We start from the raw sequence: 19,285 nt of genomic DNA, 5'->3' as shown, positions 1-19,285 counted from the left end.
CCTCTCTTTTCTTCCAGAGTCTTTAATATCCCGAAGTACAATTTGAATCTCTAGGAGGAGGCACGTGATATACAATGCTTTCCAAAGTTATGTCACTGGGGAACTTTTTTTCCATCTCTCAAGACCGGTGTCTCCATACTTACAGTTTAGGAAAATGATGAGCTACCAAAAACCTGAAGGCATTATATAGAAAGAATAAGTACCTTATATGCCTAAAGCACCTAATGGAAAGAACACATGACTGGAAGTCAGAAGACATAGTTTCTACATTCAGTTTTGCCACTGACTGACTCTGTGACCTCATGAAAAAACACAATTTTCTTGTGCCTTAGTTTTATCATTTGCAAAATAGCAATTATAATTCTAGTTGCAGCCTTTTCCAGGGTTGAATACAATATATTAGATACATGAGATTATACAATTATAAAATTCCAGAGCTGCAGAAGGCCTCAGACTACCCAGCAGTATCCTCTCTGAAAGGTAAAGATTATTTCCAGAATCTGCATTAAAACACAGATCTCTTAACTCTCAGCCCTGTATTTTTTCCTGTGCCAGCACACATTGCTTTCACTTTTTAACAGATAAAATTTTAACAAAACATCTCTAAACACAAAATAGGTCTCAGGAACACAGCTGAAGATCTCAGAAATTAGGAAAATTGAAGGTAATATCTCACCTTAAGTTTCCCATTGACAACACATGCACACACAGCCTACAATAAGTAAAACTTTGAGAGACATGGAGGGGTAGAAAGATAAGAGTAGTTTATTCCACAGTAACTTAGGAATCGAAGGTAAGGTAGGCAATTCTAGGAAATGATTTGCTTTTATGTCCAATTAATAAATTGGTCCTACTAGCACCAAAAATACATCTAATCAACAAAAGATAAATAAAAGCAAATATTACTGAAATTAATGAAGGGACTAAGGGTGGAGAAATGGATGAAAGCTGGACGAGGCTAGAAGTATATAGATTATTTGATGATACTACTGCAATTCACTACTGTCAAAGCTTTGAAGTTTTACTATTATCAAGAACAGAACTGTTTGATGCTAATTACTTAATGACATGCCAAAAAGATGTACTTATTTCACTCGAAACATAAGAAAAGCCCCTTTTTCCATACTGACAAATCAACGGGGTAATTCTGGAATTCATTAAAAAGAACACTAACTGATCCAACATAATAGCTTTATTTCCTGTGTGAAACACTTCAAAATATCTAAATGAATATAGAAATAAATGTTTATGTGGCAAATTGTTCATTATTGAATCATTATCAACCCTTGTTAGACAAAATCTCTCATTTTTGCAATGTGCAAAATCATTAAAGTGCTTGAGAGCTCCATCATGAAAGACAGTGGCACTATACAATCCACTATTTCTTCAGGCAAATGTGCTCATGGCTGAACATAATACGAAAAATAACAACATTCCCTAGATACACAATTTCACCCCTCCTTAAATGATGTTTTTATATGCTGACAGCAGTGATGAAATACGCCACTGCTTTCCAGTTAGCTTTAACTGTTTCTGTGCACTTATCATTCACAGCATCATTCTGAAGTGTTCACCTATTATGATATTAGGTATCAGCAGTCCCAAATGCTTCTAACACTGCCATGCACATCTCAGTTGTGCTTTAACAATGCATGTTTTACCCTGAAACTCCCCTAAATTATCAAATGGCTAAAAAAGTGAATTATCCACTATAATTCCACTCAGTGCTATAAACCCACATTTCTGGGTATCTAACAGTTCAATTACTTCAACTCACATCAAGTGGGATTGCCTGTTGCTGTACAGAGCTGCTCTACAATTAAGAGACATTCATTTCTAAAAGCAAGCTATTGTAATGCAGATTGCTTAGATCCAATTGTTAGATACCTCATTTGATCATTTTTACCAACAATAAAGGGAAGGAAGTGTTGTAAATCAGATATTGCCAATGACCAGTGAAATCCTTTTCAACATATCTGCCTAATCTTTTCAGGGTCATTTCTCCCTTTCTAATAAGTAAATTAACATTTTTAAGATTAGGCAGTTAAAACTTACAATGATAATGTACAGCTGCACTTGATTAACTGTACAATGCTGTTCAGATGAATGCAGATTTTTTTCATTTGTATTGCAAAGGGATCAATCTGTTTATGAGTTTTTTTTTATTTCAAGACTTATTTTAGATACTGATTTTATACACAAAGTATGGATGACAAATGAAAGTATTCTAATAATTATCTGTAAACTGAAAAAACATAACAAGCATAAAGCTCATAATTACTCCAACTAAGAAAATGTTACTTCAAACTAAATTACAGAAATATTTTTAGTCAACAGCTGCTCAGAGCAAGTAACTGATATGCATACTTCTTAGAATTCATTTATTTCCCACACTTAGCCCACAATTTTAAGTTACCTTGGCTGAAAGCTGCACTAATGCTGCAACTGTACTGAACTTAAGAGTCATCTCTGCAAGTTAAGAATAAAAGGTAAGAACATAAATATAAAAAGAGCAATTTCTGATTTTTCACAATTCAGAGTTATAGCCTCAATTAAGAAAGCTTAGTTCAATCTGAAATTACAAAAACATTGGCTATAGTATGCTCTACCACATTTACTGTAAATTAAATGCTACTTGGGGAAAAGTTATACTATAAGAGGAAATTATTTGGAGTGTCACATCTACTTTAACTTGATGGTAAGCTCAATAGAAAATTAAAGAGATAAATGAGAAAATTTTCCCTGGCCAAATGCAAAAATAATTATTTTGTTCTAAATTTAATTCCGATTTTTACCTGGAAATGATAGTATGTTTAATATCAGGATTTTCATTTGGATTAATGTTGAAATGTAGTGTCATTTTGAACACAAATTTTATCACTGATTACATTTTTTACTTTTGTGTCATACTTAATGATTCTTGCTTTCAAGTGGTAACTGCCTTAAGCAAAATCCACACCAGAATATCAGAATCTGTCTCCTCAATATTTTACAGAAGATAAGGAAAATAAACAAAAGACTGTGCAAAGCAAAACCATTTATAAAGAAATTGCAGACCACCAGGATTTTGGATTTGGGTAATCCACTTAGATTAGCATGGCTGTGTCTTAAAAGAACAATTCTGAGATCACAATATAGGTCACGTCCTTAAGAAATAGAGTAAGTAATGAAATCAATGTCAATTACACAAACCTTCCATATTAACATGACGCCACGGACAACCAGTAAGGAAGATTAAACAAAGCTTTTGTAATGTGCTCAGCCCCAGCATAAGCAAGAAAGAAAAATAATGTCATAAAACAGAGATTTTTTGGAATCAGGTTCCGCAAAAAAGGTAAAACTAATGCTTAAATAAAAGAGTGGCATCCATACTGGGTAGAAAAAATTTTTTGAGCTTATCATTTCAGACTGAATGGCTATAAACGCTGACATAAGAAAGAGAGAGGGGAGGGAGAGAGGGTTGGAGGGAGGGTTGTTTTGCAGGCAGTAGGGGGAGATACAGAAAATGGCTAACCTTAAAGTTTTTGCCAAAATACAATAATCAGGTTTAGGTGGTGGGTAATATCCTTCAAAGTACAACCTTACTACTGCAGAAGAAAAATTTTAAAATCCCCAATATGAACCCAAGTGCTTAAAACAAATTCTGCAACCTCTAAATATACTATTAAGTTTTGATCAAATAGTGTCAAAAGAAAAACTGCCCAACATTGCTGTAAAATCTGAGTAGAATCTAAATCTAAAATCACTGCTCTATCATATTTCTAATTACTACGTATATACAACTGTTAAGACAATTAGTAAATCACAAATGTCTCTGAAATGCTTCTTCGTCCAGAAAAAAATAAAACATATGATGCTTGATGTCACAAAGACATGGCAAAAAAAAAAAAAACCCCAAAAAACAAAGACTCTGCCAAAATTGACAGTTAAAACGATGCTGCTTCCTTATTCAATACCAATTAACAATAACGCCCTAAGATAAGGATCCACATTTCTCAGTGAATGCTCCTCAAACTGAGCTGAACAAAGAAAGCCCAGATGCCCCAGAAACTCAGGAACTTTCTTCTACATACTTATGTGTCCTTCCTGGACAAGGGGATAAAAAATGTCTCTGACCAAAGAGGCTTTGTGAAGACTGCTTACAGAGAATTACCAACTTACCCATCAGATTTGAGTTCATGAAAGGTGTTGGGGACAAGCCTTCGTGGGCCCCTAATCGACTGTCATTCAAGTGATCACTGTAATGAGGGCTGTCTGTAAAACCCTAGAGAAAAAAAAAAAAAAGACCAGAGTATTAGAGAGATTATTTGGCAGTCCTGCTAATTGAGCATAATGACACTCATCTAATTAATACACAGACTTACAAATGGTCATTCCTAACCAAGTTTCTGTTTCATTACTTAAAAAACTAAATAGAAGTGCTGCTTTTATTCCTTTTAAGATTTAAAGTCAAAAAGTTTAATTCAATGATTTTAAAGAAAACTAGCCCTATGATCTCTTTATACCCAAAAGGTGAGTTCTATAGATGATATTTTTTTAAAAAAGGATATACTAAGAAAATATATTTCTGAGTTATAATAAACTAGGAAAATGTTTATCTCTATCCTCCTTTCTCTGCCTCCATACTCCACTAATAAAGGGTTGGGCGATTACAAGTTTTACTTAAAATATTAAAAATAATTCAAAATCAATATACTGAAATAAATCCTTTCCTAAATGGCAAACAAAAATTTAGCAAAAGAAGATCTGCTTATATTCCTTTTAATACTAGTATAACAAAATATACTCCTACAGAAACTGAGCCATGTAAAAGGAAAACACTTTATTAAAAAGTTACTTTGAATTCTTAAGAATCTGAAATGTGAAACTGCAGACACCATGAAAACAATAAATATGTTATTATTTCACAATAGGTGTTATTAAATTTTCCCTTATAACCTAAAGATGTTTTTTAAAAGCAATGGAGGAAAAAAAATGATACCAAAGTTTATAAATAAGTGTTATATAAAAGCTTCTGTGGATTAAAAAGTGTTCTGTTACACATACCATGTATAACATCACCTCACAAAATCGTATAATTTCTAAACAAGGCTTTGAACCCTAGTTAATTAAAACTGCAAGTGGTCCCTACACGATTGCCAACTTAGAATGATTTTAGTAAAGATGAAAAAATCTTACAAGAGGCCCAAACAAGAGAGAAAACTGCCCAGGCTCATAGAAACCACCAAGAATCCCCTGGGACTATAAAATCATCAATCACTGAACATTTATCATTAGCTAGACTGCAGACTAACATTCAAGAAGACATTAATGGGGCTGAAATGGGCCGCACTATCTTTGCAGGCATGCTGTTAGTTCAACCAAAGGGCTAGGAACTGGGGGCTAAATAACTGTCAAATCATTACAATTGCTTATGGATGTATGTCACAACTCCTTCTGCTGTTCTGTTTTAAAACTAATCTTCTGGGAGTGCTCACTCCCAAATGAATCTTTGTTTTATTTTCATCTACTTTAGAATCACCGATACACATGTGACAGACATTTAAGAAGAATCCTGGTGACATTTACAACTTGGTTATGACCACAAGGGTGGCCTCTAGCAAATACAACCATGGTCCTGTATGTCATAGCCACATGTAGCAGAAGGTATATACAAAGGAGAATGGCTCCTAGCTAAGGTCATTCCTTGGAGTTTACTTTTGTTGCTTAAAACTTAACACTCCTGAAGTGACATACTGCTCTCTCATTCATCTGGGTGTTTCTCTCTGCCACTCCCTTTCACAGCCATTCGTAGGCATAGAGTCAAAACAAGGCACTGAAATCAACAAAAAACTCACTGAACTATTGTTTGTCATTATTAAACAATGATATTACTCTACAAAGATACCAACAGAAACGCATTTGTAGGTCAGCCACGTTGTTCACACTTCATTTGAATGTTAAAGGATAAGACAAGGTTCATTTTGCATGTTCTCAGTTCTCTTCATCCTTGAAGTACAATAAAAAGAACTTTCCCCCTTCTTGACTATAAAAATAAAAACACTGAAGCCTTTTAAAACTATTTCCTAAAGCACAAGTATATAAATAAAGTTAAGTTTTAGAGTATCATCAAATGATTATACACACATAATATATTAACTTCATAGATCACGGATATTAGAATTTAGCACAGAGAAGACCTATCTCTAAGCTCCCATTAATATGTGCTCAGAGGACACATTATTTTCCTATCACCATGTACAAACAATAGCAAGTACTGTCCCTTCTCCATGTGCACCCACATATTGTAAAGCACAGTGTATTTCCCAGTTCACTCATAAAATCTGGGATTGTCATACTGTACGAGAGAGGAATCTATAAACCTGTGTCATCACATACGAGCAAGATTTGAATATGGACCCTAAATATCTACTTACTCATAAATTATATGCATACACTACTAACCAGTACGTCAAACTTCAGCAAACTGTAATTTTGCTCATGTAAGATAAAAATTAAATAGAAATTTGAATATTTTACCTGCACCTCAAAGGTTCATCTTAGCGCATACAATTTTTTTGAAAAGCCACAGTCTAAAAGATAAGAAAGGGAACTTCTTCATCCATGCAAACTGATGCTGGAGAATGGAACAACGAAACCAGGCTTCAAATGTTTCTCATAGTTTTAGATCTAATGTACACAAAAACCTCACCTAAAAACTGGGACTGGCTACTGTTTGAGGTTATATATATATATATTTTTTTATATATATATATATATATATATATTTATATATATATATAAAACTTGTGGTGAACCAAGATGAATAGTTACAAAATAATTTACAAACATTTAAATAAGATCAGTTCTAGAAAAATACAGTTATTTGTCAGTCAGCAATGTTAATTGTGTCAACTAGCTGGATAACACCTAGAATACTGCTTTGCAAAGTTCAGTGTTCATATCAGTTGGCTAGAGACCTTGGTAAAAGACAGATTAAGAAGCATAAGGTCTTGAGTAGGGCCTGAGAGTCTGCATTTCAAACAACCAGGGGACGATGCTGCCACTGGTCCACACGCCATACTTCTAATAACGAGAACTTAGACAATCTGGAAGCAAAGATCCTTTTTATATATAGAAAGAAAAACCTCAAGTCTACAAAAGTGATAGGCAGGTTTCTCCCCCTCCTTCCACCCCAGCCAGAACTACATTAAGACATCAGAAGTAGAAGTTTCCGGGTAAGTATAAATTAGAGAGAAACACCGCAGTTAACAAAAAAATATAAAGCAATTAGAACAACAAAATATTTTTCTGTATGCAGGTATCTAGTTTTAAGAAGATAGATGTCAAATAGAGTTTTAATGAAAGAAATGAGTTAGATGACCCAGAGTTTAAATAGCAGATCCTTTAAGTACCACATACAGTTGAGCAATGAACACGGATGCCTGTAAGTAGAAAAGGCAAACAGAAAGAATACCATAACATAATGCAGTACGGAGCTGGCAGAATAGCAGGGAAGGAAGCAGAATAATGCAGTGACTAGCCAGAGTATCGAAGGGCTAGAGCAGAAGGTAACTGCCTTTGAGAGAGGCATTGGGGAAACAAGAAAGAAACAAAACCCAAACAACCAACTGTTAAAATGGAGCCCAAGCAGATCAGTCACTGGTACTGAAAAACGAATGCTATTTCAATTTTGGAATATAAAGAAAGTAAACCAATGAGATCATTAAATAAAGAACTATCATAGTGCATATTTTAAAATGATAGAGCATTACTGTGCTAATAAAAGGGGTCAAACCTGACACCCTGGAGCTCCTAATTAAGATTCTTAATTCTGTAAAATGGTTTCACCACGAAAATAACCACTAATAAAAGTAAGATTTTCCTCCATGAGAGATGATAAACACTACATTATGAAGGACAGAGCAATGCTGTCAGATTCATCTATCATAGTAGCTTAGCAGCTTTTTAGCCAAAGTATGCTACTGACCACAAAGAGATTTCCAAATACACTCTAAAAATTACTGTTCCTGCCTTATGATAAAAGTGGAAAGCACTCAAAAGATTAATCACTGAAAAAATCGGTTGATACATAGAGATGATAAAAGCTGTTCAATTCTATACTTAAAATCTAAATAATTTAATTTGCAAATCTTAAACAGTCCCATCTATGAATACGTAACACTTCATAAAAGCTTTGATATTATGAAACCGGCTCTATACAATGTATTTTGTACTTTTCTCTATGGTCATTTCATAGTAGAGTTTAGAAACCTTAATCCCTGCTACAGTATAAGACTCTAAGTAATCAATCAAAGCTGCTACCAAATATTTTTAAGCTAATTTAAACTGCACATAATCAATCAAATCTTTTGTTCTATCAAAACCAAAACAAAACAAAAGCACCTAGTATTATTTACATAAGAGTGCTCTCCTCTTGTTTGTCTCCTCAAAAATACAAGAATTTTTTCATCGGTTAATTTTTTTAAATAGCTCTTTTTAAAAATTAATTTTGCCCAACCAATAAATACGGTATAATCACCTGAGAACCCTCTGTAGGTGAGAACAGACATGTTTTTCCTAACCTATATTGCTATTTCTTTGTTTGAAAGCAACTGTTTGATCCTATTTTAAAATATTCTTTCCAATTCTTTTCAATAGTTAAAAAGCGATGGGGAAAAAGAGTCTTGCAATAGATTCACTTTCTCAGAAAAGCCTTCCCTGGCCCTAACCAAATATGAGTAAACTCATTTTGAGCTTCCCTAGCAGCATATCACTGCTCACACTTACTGGAATTATCTTCTTAGTTATCCATTTAAATTATACCAGAATTATCTGTTATAAAAGTACAGTACAGTGTAGTGGATAGATGCAGAATTTCTGGAGCCAGACTGGTAGACCTGAATTCCATCTTTGTCATACACTAGCTGTGTGACTTGGGGCAAAGTAGTATTTCTTGCTTCAGTTTTCATACCTGTACAATACAGACAGTAATAATAATACTATATTCACCTCACAGCTTGTTGTAAAGGTTAAATGAGTTATATGTAGCACTGGAAAAGTACCTGGCACATAGTAAGTGCACAATAAACACTAGTTGTTGTTATTATCACCTCAGAGTGTGTTACGCCTTACAAATTCTGAGAAGGCGCACACCATGTCTCTTTTTCACAATTACATCCTCAGAACGATGGCTGGCACAAACATAGCAGGTGCTCAGTAAATGACAAATGGATGGGAGGTTTCAGCTACTAATCTTGAAAATGCTACAGGGCATCAGATATTATAAAGGTTCAATCATAGAACACCCAATAACTAACTAGCAGAAAGAAAGTTGGTAAGGCACTAGCTTATCTAACTGGACTAAACAAGTAATCACAGATTTCTGGTATTCAAAGAGCCACAAGATTTCACACCAAGTACTGAAATCCTATAGCTTCTAAGTGGTCAAAGCTAACAGAATCAGCCAAAAGCCAAAAGATATCAGAAAGCTCTGAATGAGGACTGGTATAAATGAGCAGTCATACCTCAAAGAGAAGTAAAATGGAAATTAAAGTAAGCAGAAATAACAAAGTTTAAAGAGAAAAAAGTGTCCTTATTGTATTTCTTTATTTACCCTTAGGATAAATTAGCAAAATAAATGTCCAGATTATACTTTTTAAACAAATCCTTGAAAGTATCTGTCTCAGTTAAATATACCTATGAAAAAGACAAGTGAGTTGATTTGATCACAATGGGTTGTTACCTGAAAGCAGGGACTGTGTCTTATTTCACTCGTTACCCTAGCACTAGTGACAAGCACATTAATGGGCACACTGTATGTGACTAACAAAATTTGCTAATTTAATGAATGAGTGAAAATTGAACAATGCTCCCTATTAATGAATTAGGTCTGTGTCTGAAAAAGCTACTTGATATTCAATATGTTATAGTTTCTGTTATCCTTAAATAGGTCAGGTGCTAATATATAATAAATTTTCTTGATAGAGAAATGTATTTTGTCATCTAGATCCACAAGTTCTTAAAGGGCAACGATGTTTTATTTCTCTTAATCAGTTCAAAAGAGACAAGCACAGAACTTTCTATACATGTAAGTGCTTAAGTTTTTTCTGAGAGGATAAATAACCTCTTCAGGTAACTCTTTACTTATGAATGCTAAGTCGTAGTTTTGCAGAATTACTATAACCCCAGACTGAAGAGCAAGTCTTGAATTATGGGCAGGAGGAGAGGAAGAATCAAAATCTTTTAGAGGTGGAAAGGATCCTTGGAAGATATGATGGATCCATGAAATACTGCTTAACACAAGAGCGTGAAAATAGTTTTGAACATGAAATCCCAAAGGGTCACCTAAAACATTCACACAGGTTCAGTTCTAAGTTGAGTCATCCATGTTCACAAATTTATCCAAGTAACTGCTAATGTCATCTATTAGAAGCAATCACAGTTAATGCTCTCTTGCTCTAGCCTATGGCTTCGAAAGTTCACAAGCAGAAAGTTTTCTGTATTTTATCTGTTTCAAGTTCATTCTCTATAGTGAGAAATCAAAACATCTCCAGGCCTCACAGAAAAGAGTATACTGAAACAGGGAAAGCAAAAACTGTATGACTGAACTGAGATGTTTCATAGGGTAGGACTTTAGAGCCCTAAGACACCATATTCTTCTAACTCATCTTACCCACTGTACAGATGAAGAAACACTAGTGAAGTTGAGTATCTTGCTAAAGATCTGGAAGTGAGGGGGTTAATAAGAATGTGGTCTACCTCATAACAATTTATACAGCATTCTAAAACTAACACCATGAGGCAAATGTAGTAAAGACTGGTCTCATTAAAAAACTAAAGCTAAGAGTAACCAAGATTTTAAAACAAATAAAGCCAAACTCTGACTTACCAACTGCCCCCAGGAAGCTTCCTACTGCTCTGCACCATTAATCAATGTTATATAAAACAACTCTCACTTCTAAAGTTCTTGTGATTCCTCAATATTAAGTTCAATAAAGATGAGTAAATCTATTTTTGGTACTTCTAAGAGACTTAATTCTGCCAAATGTTTTCCATATTGTAGGTCTCCATTTTTTAGACTGTTCAATTCTAAATTATCTTTATGTTTAAATTAAAACTTACAGGCAGAGTATGTCTTTCTGATTCAACTACCATTCTTCTTGCAGATTTTTTAAAGGTAATTTCTCCAGCAATGACTACATCAAAATCACAAATCCATTTACACATGATACATAAAAAGTGAAACACCCTTCTACAACAAGTACAAAAGGAAGTAAAATAAATTATTTTTAAAAAAAAATATTAACCCATCTATACTGTAACTATTTTCTATATAAAATTCAAGGGGAAAAATGCAAATAAATAATAATGCTGCTACTTTAGTCTGTAAGGTTATAAATAAGTAGTACTAGAAGGGCTGATGTTTTTAAGAACACAGGAAAATAATATTTAATTTTTAAAAAACTTAGCCCCAAGTATTATCTAATTCTCCCTCAAATTATAGACACCAACTTCAGACAAGAAACATAATATCATGTTGATGGTTTCTAATGTTTAGATTTTGCCTGTTTCCATTAAATGGCAAAACTTAACAAGGTGAAGATCCTACCAGTTCAGGAACTGATGATCCATTCAGAACAAGAATTTAAGGTAGTGAAAAGTAAATTCAATTAGAAAAAATATCCATCTTAAAAATTATACTATGAAATAGTGTACCATACATAAAATTTCGAGGAAACTTTATTATTAGTTTAGTTTATTTCTAAACATACTAACTTTACACTTGGCTACAAAAGCTTTATTAAAAGATCATATTCATGTTAATACATAGTCCTAAAAAGTTCTATGTATTTCCATATATTTTCTAAAGGAGAAAAATAAGTCATGAAGTAAAGGGGAAAAGTGCTTTCTCATGTAACTTAGAAACTGCACGCAATTAAAAATCTTCACTCTAATGCTTCTGTCTTCTAGTTAGAATTCACAGGAGTGGTTACAAAACAATACTGAACATGTTTTACATCATATCACTTAAAATCACTCATGGATTCTTTAACAAAGTCCTTCTTTTCTAACAAATTTCTGATACTCTGTCAGTCCTTCTCAAAGCATAGTCTGTGGACTGATGCTGGATCAAGAATGGTCTGTGATCAAACAATAAAAGAAAAAAACACAGAAGAAGCTTTCAGCAGTGGTTTAAAGTAATCTGGTAGGGTAATTTTTTGCTGTATATAATAATAAAAAACTAGAGCTTGTACTTTATAAAATTAACTACTTTAAATATTGTACTATAAAATATAGTGCAGCATATATAAAACGTTTGAGGAAACCTGTTGGTTTAGCTTATTACTAAACTAACATCCTGACTTTATACCTACAAAAGGTTTATTAAAAGATTATAAAATTAACTTAAAATGGATTAAAGACTTGAACATAAGAGTTTACACCATAAAATTCCTAGAAGAACATACAGGTGGGAAGCTCCTCAATATTAGTCTTGGCGATAATTTTTTGAGTTTGACACTAAAAGCAAAAGCAACAAAAGCAAAAATAAACAAGCGGGAGTACATCAAACTAGCTTCTGCACAGCAAAGGAAACAATCAACACAATGAAAAAGCAGCCTATAAAATGGGAGAAAAAATTTCTACATCCTGTATCTTATAAGGGATTAATATCATATAAAGAACTCATACAACGCCACTGTAAAAAAAAAACCAATCAGATTAAAAACTGGGCAGAGGATATGAAAGAAGAATATAGATCGTCAACAGGTAGGTATATGAAAATGTGCTCAGCATTACTATCAGGGAAATGCAAATCAAAATGACAATGAGGCATTACCTCACATCTGTCAGAATGGCTGTTGTCAAAAGGACAAGAAACAACAAGTGTTGGCAAGGATGTGAGAAAAAGAGAACCCTTGTGCACTGCTGGTGGGATTGTTAACTGGTGCAGCCACTATGGAAAAACAGTCTGGAGATTCCTCAAAAAATTGAAAATAGAACTAACATATGATCCAGTAATTCCACTTCTGAGTATTTATCTGAAGGAAATGAAAACACTAACTTGAAAAGATACATGCACCCCCATGTTCACTGCAGCATTATTTATAACAGCCAAGACATGGAAACAACCTATGTTCATGGATGGATGAGTGGATAAAGAAAACGTGATGTGTGTATATATAAAATTTCACACACACACACAGAGGAATATTATTCAGTCATAAAAGGAAGAAAATCTTGCCATTTTAGATGACATGGATGAACCATGAGGGCATTATGTAAGTGAAATAAGTCAGACAAAGAAAGACAAATATCAAATGATTGCACTGATATGTGGAATCGTAAACAAACAAACAACCCGAGATCATAGATACAGAGAACAGACTGGTGGCTGCCAGAGGCAGGTCAGCAAAATTGGTGAAACTGTCAGTTTAGCTTACTCCTAAACAAGCAGACTGACTTCATACTTGTCTGGGTGCATCTAAGACCTAAAAAATCAAAACCTGCATTTTGAAAGATGTTTAGGGGATTAATATGCAAAGTAAAGTTGGAGAAGAACTCGTCTTACTATCTCATAAGTCATGAGGCCTGGTACATGGTAAAATAACGTTAGCCCCTATTATTTCTTCTCCTATACCACAAACACCTCATTAAGTCCTAAAAAGCTCACATTTTTAAACCATAATTCTACTGCTCTATTCACACACTATATGCAAACAGGGAAAACTAGATAAAAGACAGTTAAAATGGTACTATGCTGCAAAAGAACCTCAGATTTTACACATTTTAAAGCTTTTATCTTCTACTACTGTCTGCCAACAGATTAGGACTGAGCATACAATAATCGCTCAATAAATAAAAATATTTCCCAATATTTGTGAAAACAATTCAAATAAATCAAACCTAGGAATAACATAAGTCTATTAAAACCCATGCATTAAGAAGTAATAAGTAATCAGAAGACATGACACTAGCCAGTGAGCAAAACTATGTTCTCACATTCAATACTATGGCATATTTTAAAATAATTTCCAAAATACCAGTCCTATATTAACATTTTAACATTAAACATTTGTTATATTAGGTGGGAAAAATTAGAAAAAATTAATTAGTATTAATTAGTATGAAGTATAATAATATTTAACTTTTACAGAGTTTATAGGGAAGAGATTAGAAAATTATAACAAGTTTATAATTTTTTGTCCTGCCTATATTTTCTCAAGTTTATATGAAAGCAATCTATTATTTTTCAAAAAAAAAAACCTGTTTTTACCTTCAAAATGATCGAAGTAACATACTCTCATTGTAGAAAATTGGAAATGTAAAGAAATAACATCAACTAAGTAGGGAAAAAAAAACTCATTTTACCTCAACTGGAATGCAAACATCAACATTTTGACACATTTTCTTCCAAATTTAAAATGTTTTTAAAATAGTTCAAACATGTAAAATGTATGTAATACACAATCATATATCCACAACTCAAAAAATAAAACATTGCCAGCATAGTTTAAAACTCTATGGAATTCTCTCAAATTCCCCTCAGAAGTAAACACTATCCTAAACTTGTTTTTAAAAAATCATTTTCATGTTACTTAATATTTTATTAAATATGTATACCCTCTAACTAAACAGAGTACACTTTGCATGTTTAAAGTGTTATTACCTAAATAGTATGCTTTTTTCTATACTCACAATGGTCAATATATAAGACTGGTACATGGTGAAAAAGTGAAGCACTGGGAAATACATGTCACTACAATATAACAGCCTATTTATAAACATTCCACCACTTATCTATCCAGCCCCTTTTTGATGACACATAGCTGCCTCCTATTTTCCCCCATTATAAACAAGGCTGCTATATACATTTTAGTAATATGTCTCCCTGTACACATGAGAATTTATGTGAACTTTTCTCTAGGGAGTAGGATTACTAGGTTACAAAGTACCCACATCTTTAAATTTACTAGACATTATCAAACTATTCTCTAGAATAGAGACATATTACCATTTTAGGGAAAAAAAAAATAATCTCCTATCTCCTACCAAATCTGCAAGTTCTCCACAGACAGCTCCAAACTTATGAAAGAAAGCTTCAGAAGTCCATTTATAAGTTGCATGTAACTGTGATGCACCTCTCAGTAAGCAAAAAGCAAAGCAATCACCATCACATTTCCTTATTAATTCACTTAAACCTTATGTAGCTATATTCTTATCTGAAATAGTCTGGCCTGGATCAAAAGGCAGTCCTCTGTCATAACAAATATGCAAGACACATCCGTTAAATAAGTTAATCTTTACTAGAGTCCTTAGTTCATCTTAATGTTCTATAATTGAAACTGTATCCATTACTTCAGGTGTTGATACAGCTAAATTTGACAGAAGTAAGATAATATTTTAGTTTGTTGTCAGTATCTTGTCTTGATGCCCAGTGTTGTGTAGTTTCTTACAGACACGGCTACAATGTTGGCTGATGCTGATTTTTAGAATCTGACTCAGACATAATAGTTCATCGTTCATGATTAAAACAGTATTGATATCCTGGTAGGATGCATAGGACCATACTTTCAGATTCTGTAACGAGACATGGTGATACAGACCATGAGCCATTTGCACTCCTTCTTTCTGCCTCTATGACTAAAGCCACTCATCTTTAAGAGTAAGTTTGAATGAAAAGTATAGTAGTGAAACAATGTTCTTTTGCTAACTGGTTCATATGGGTGCTGAACCCCTGGCTTGGATTTAATTCCCTAAAGGGAAAGTAAATAAGCCATAACTAAAGAGTCAGTGATTCCTTCTAGAAATATGCATCAAGTCTTCATTCAATTGACCTAATTTAAAAAGCTTTCTATGCCAACATTAATCATAGTATCAGCATACTTTTAATGATACTACTTGCCGGAACATGAATTAAGGGCTTTATTCACTTATCCTCACTACAGACAAGGAAAGAGATGCAGAAAAATTTACATAATTCACCTGATATCCAACAGTAAGCAGCAGGATGGGAATGTGAACACAGGCAGTCTGACTCCAGAGCTCACCATGCAATGCTGCCTCTCTAGAAATAATTGTTCCTCCCTAGAATTATTGTGAATTGAATGGCTCAATGACAGGCTGGAGCCACACAAAATGAAGATGAAGGGTATTCCTATTCAAACAGTAATTCATAGGTGATAAAGGAATGGAGAAAGGAAAATGGAACAACAACAACAAATTTTAAACTATCCATTTTGGCTAGTGGTGTTCAAAATAGTGAAGGCAGTCATAAGCTTTTGAGAAGTTTGTGAACCCGTGGATTGTGATGAAGGAAAAAAAAAAGGGATATGAAAAATCTCCTTCAGTCAGTAGATATCAGGTACAGAAACTCATTTCTCCTGCAGAACATTCCCCTTGCCCAAGGTGGTAATAAACTGCAGCAATCATCTGTGATGCTGGCACAGTTCCTATAGACAGTGCAAACAGAGGTTCCAACAAACCTAAAAGCAAATTTCTATACCATTAGGACTGGTAATTGAGTGCCACCATGAAAGACGGAGTCTATGATAATGACTTGACAATTACAGTTAAGAATTAATATTCATTATAACAAAATGGGGAGAAAAACTCAAGAGGAAGACTGTGTGACTCCATTCCAATAAACTAAAGGAGGCATCTGAATGGCCTGGTTGTGAGGCACTGAAAATTGCAACCCCCCAAAAAAAGATTCCCACAAATATGAAAATCTTTAGGGTGACCAACTTCAGCCTGAGGTTCAACCAGAGAAAACACATCAGAGGAGGCATCTAGTCTTCCTTAGGGAATTTGTTCTGTGATTTGTTCTGCAGCACTGAAGCTACCTAGACATAGCAACTGAATGCAAAAAAGGACTAGTAAGAGACAGACCCATCATCCCCTTTTCCCGTTCTCAGACTTCCAAAACCCATAGTGGTCATCTAGACCACAGGTACTATATATATATTCCAACAAAGAAAGAGCAAAAAAGGAAACTTTATTTCTACTTATTATCAAAGGAAAACAGTGCCCCTGTTTTCTGATATGTACAGTTTTTCTTGCAGTGTTCTAACCAACTGAAATGTCAGGACTTCCTTTGCAAAACAGAAAGGCATCACCATCAGATATGAGTGGTAGATGTAACTACTCTGAGTATATCTGATAAACAAAACCTAATTTTAGAGATGACTTTTTAATGATAAATGGGCTTCTGAAAACAAAGCATGGTCCTCTTACCAGAGAGTTCAATATTAAATGAGCACCTAATGAAAGAATTCAGCAAGTTTTCCTTGGATTTTAAATGATTCCTCATTTATAACTTTAAAATATTTTTAGTTTGACAAAGCACTTAAAATATTTTTGACAAAGCTTCTATTTTTTTTAAGCTTAAGAAGGCATTTTAAAAACTACATTTGTCTGTAAATATTCCACAACTGCAACTTTAGAATCACTGTACTTCCCATATTTACATTAACATTTCAAAGATGTATTTAAGAAACTTTTCTCCTCTAGGATAGCCTTTATTTATTGCTATGAAGATCAAAGGAATTAAATTCTAAATACATTACTCTCCCATTTTCACAGCAGCTTTATAAATAAAGATCGATTACTCATTTTTGCGCATTTGTCAGCCTTCTTGCTTTTAAGAATCTGTAAGTGAAGCTATCTCCTTCTCTATCAGTTGCCTAACCAGCAAGGCCTCTGAGTAACTCCAACATGCTGCTGAGAGGTGACCCTCCACCAGTTTGAGAAACACACACTAGATTTGAGTATGAGCACACCAACTTTTTTCAGTTACTAAAAGCAGGACTTTTGTGGCTATTCATGTGTCCAGATATCATAGTTTACTCATATCATATATATATTTATCTAACCAAATTATGTAAATTCATTAAAAAAGCAGAAAAAGAAAAAAAATTAATGTAATAAAAATAGTTCCACCCCTCTTTGATTCTACTAAAAAAGCATGCACTCTAGAGAGAGCATGAAAGTGAAGGTGAATCTATTGTTCCCTCAGTTAGTATGAGTTTTGAATGCTTCTCAGTAGAAGCATCTCACTCCATGACCATGATTCTACTGCACAAAGATAGTATTTATTCTTCATACAACATGGTATTAAAACACAAACCAGTAACTTCATCTGGTACACAATTTAAAAAAAAGCTATCTTACCTATTATCAGACAAAAATCTCTGTTCGATGTGTGTACATGTATTCTACCTATCTAGTTAAAAGAAACTGACAAGCAAGTTTAAATGGCATTACTTTATTAGAGAACTTTGAGCTAATACATATAATTAAAAGTAAAAATAAAAAGGTAGCTATTTCCTTAAAAGTAAAATTACACTGTAATTCAGGCATTTAATCCAAATTGATCATGTTTAACCATATTTGCACCAACTACCAATTTTCAGGTATAAAAATATATGATTAGTTAAGTACATTTGTACATCATACAAAATTTTCAAATATTTAGAAAAACAGGAGACCAGCATACCTTTGATAATCAACAGTCGTTCATAGTATTACCAGTCTTTTTTTATATACCTCCTAAGAGAGAATGGGAGATGTGCCACTTAGATATTAAGGCTAATAGTGGTACAAACTGAATTATCATCTACTTGATCAAATGTAACAATTTCATTCATGGCAATAACTGAAATTGATTTTCTCTGTTTTCTGCCTGTCTGCTTTGAGTTCTTATGTTTTCAATGTGTACTATTAACTTCTACTGTAGATGCCACCAGGGATGTTTATCAACATTTCTGAAAGGGGATCTTGTCTCTCCTCTTGACTTTCTTCCCGTTTTCCTCTTCCCTATGACCATCTCTTTTTTCTTTTACTTGTCTTTTCATATCATTTTTATTTAGTTACCTATGAAATTAAAGAGATAAAAATGTACACACAGAAGTGTGACCATGCATAGGTATATGTAAGTATTACTGCCAGTGATGTATCAGGCACTGTGCTAGGTGCTAGAATACAAGTACAAAGAGAAATCTTTGCCTTCAAGGAGCTCAAAGTTTGGAAGAAAAAAGAGTTAATATCTGGAAAAATGTAATAAACTGAGTAACTTTTGTATGAGGTCTAAATCTGAGATGCTTCATATTATAGCTCCCAAAGGTTTGATTAGTAATATTAGACTCCCTATTAGCCTAAGGGGCAAGTTGGCATGACCAGTGAGATTTTAAATGAAGCCCAAGCCAGTCCGCCAACTTCCAAGGTAACTTTCTGGGTTGGGTATGGATAGTTTAGAAGATGTCAATATAACCACACAGCTTCAAAGCAAAATAAGCACTACCAG

General features: G+C 33.7%; 1 protein-coding gene across 6 annotated transcripts in view; it reads right to left on the bottom strand.

Annotated features, from left to right (window-relative positions):
* TCF12 (transcription factor 12) overlaps window positions 1-19,285 on the bottom strand; it is a 328,904-nt gene that overhangs the window by 166,506 nt on the left and 143,113 nt on the right. For all 6 annotated transcript variants that reach the window (XM_074366183.1, XM_074366185.1, XM_074366186.1 and 3 more), the window contains one exon: window positions 4,162-4,264. In XM_074366183.1, coding sequence (XP_074222284.1) covers window positions 4,162-4,264 — 103 coding nt within the window. The remainder of the gene's footprint in view (window positions 1-4,161; window positions 4,265-19,285) is intronic.

The sequence above is a fragment of the Camelus bactrianus genome, chromosome 6, assembly GCF_048773025.1.
Source record: "Camelus bactrianus isolate YW-2024 breed Bactrian camel chromosome 6, ASM4877302v1, whole genome shotgun sequence".
Classification (NCBI taxonomy): Eukaryota; Metazoa; Chordata; class Mammalia; order Artiodactyla; family Camelidae; genus Camelus; species Camelus bactrianus.
Note: the sequence above shows the minus strand (reverse complement) of the source record. Positions and strands in the feature narration are given on the sequence as shown.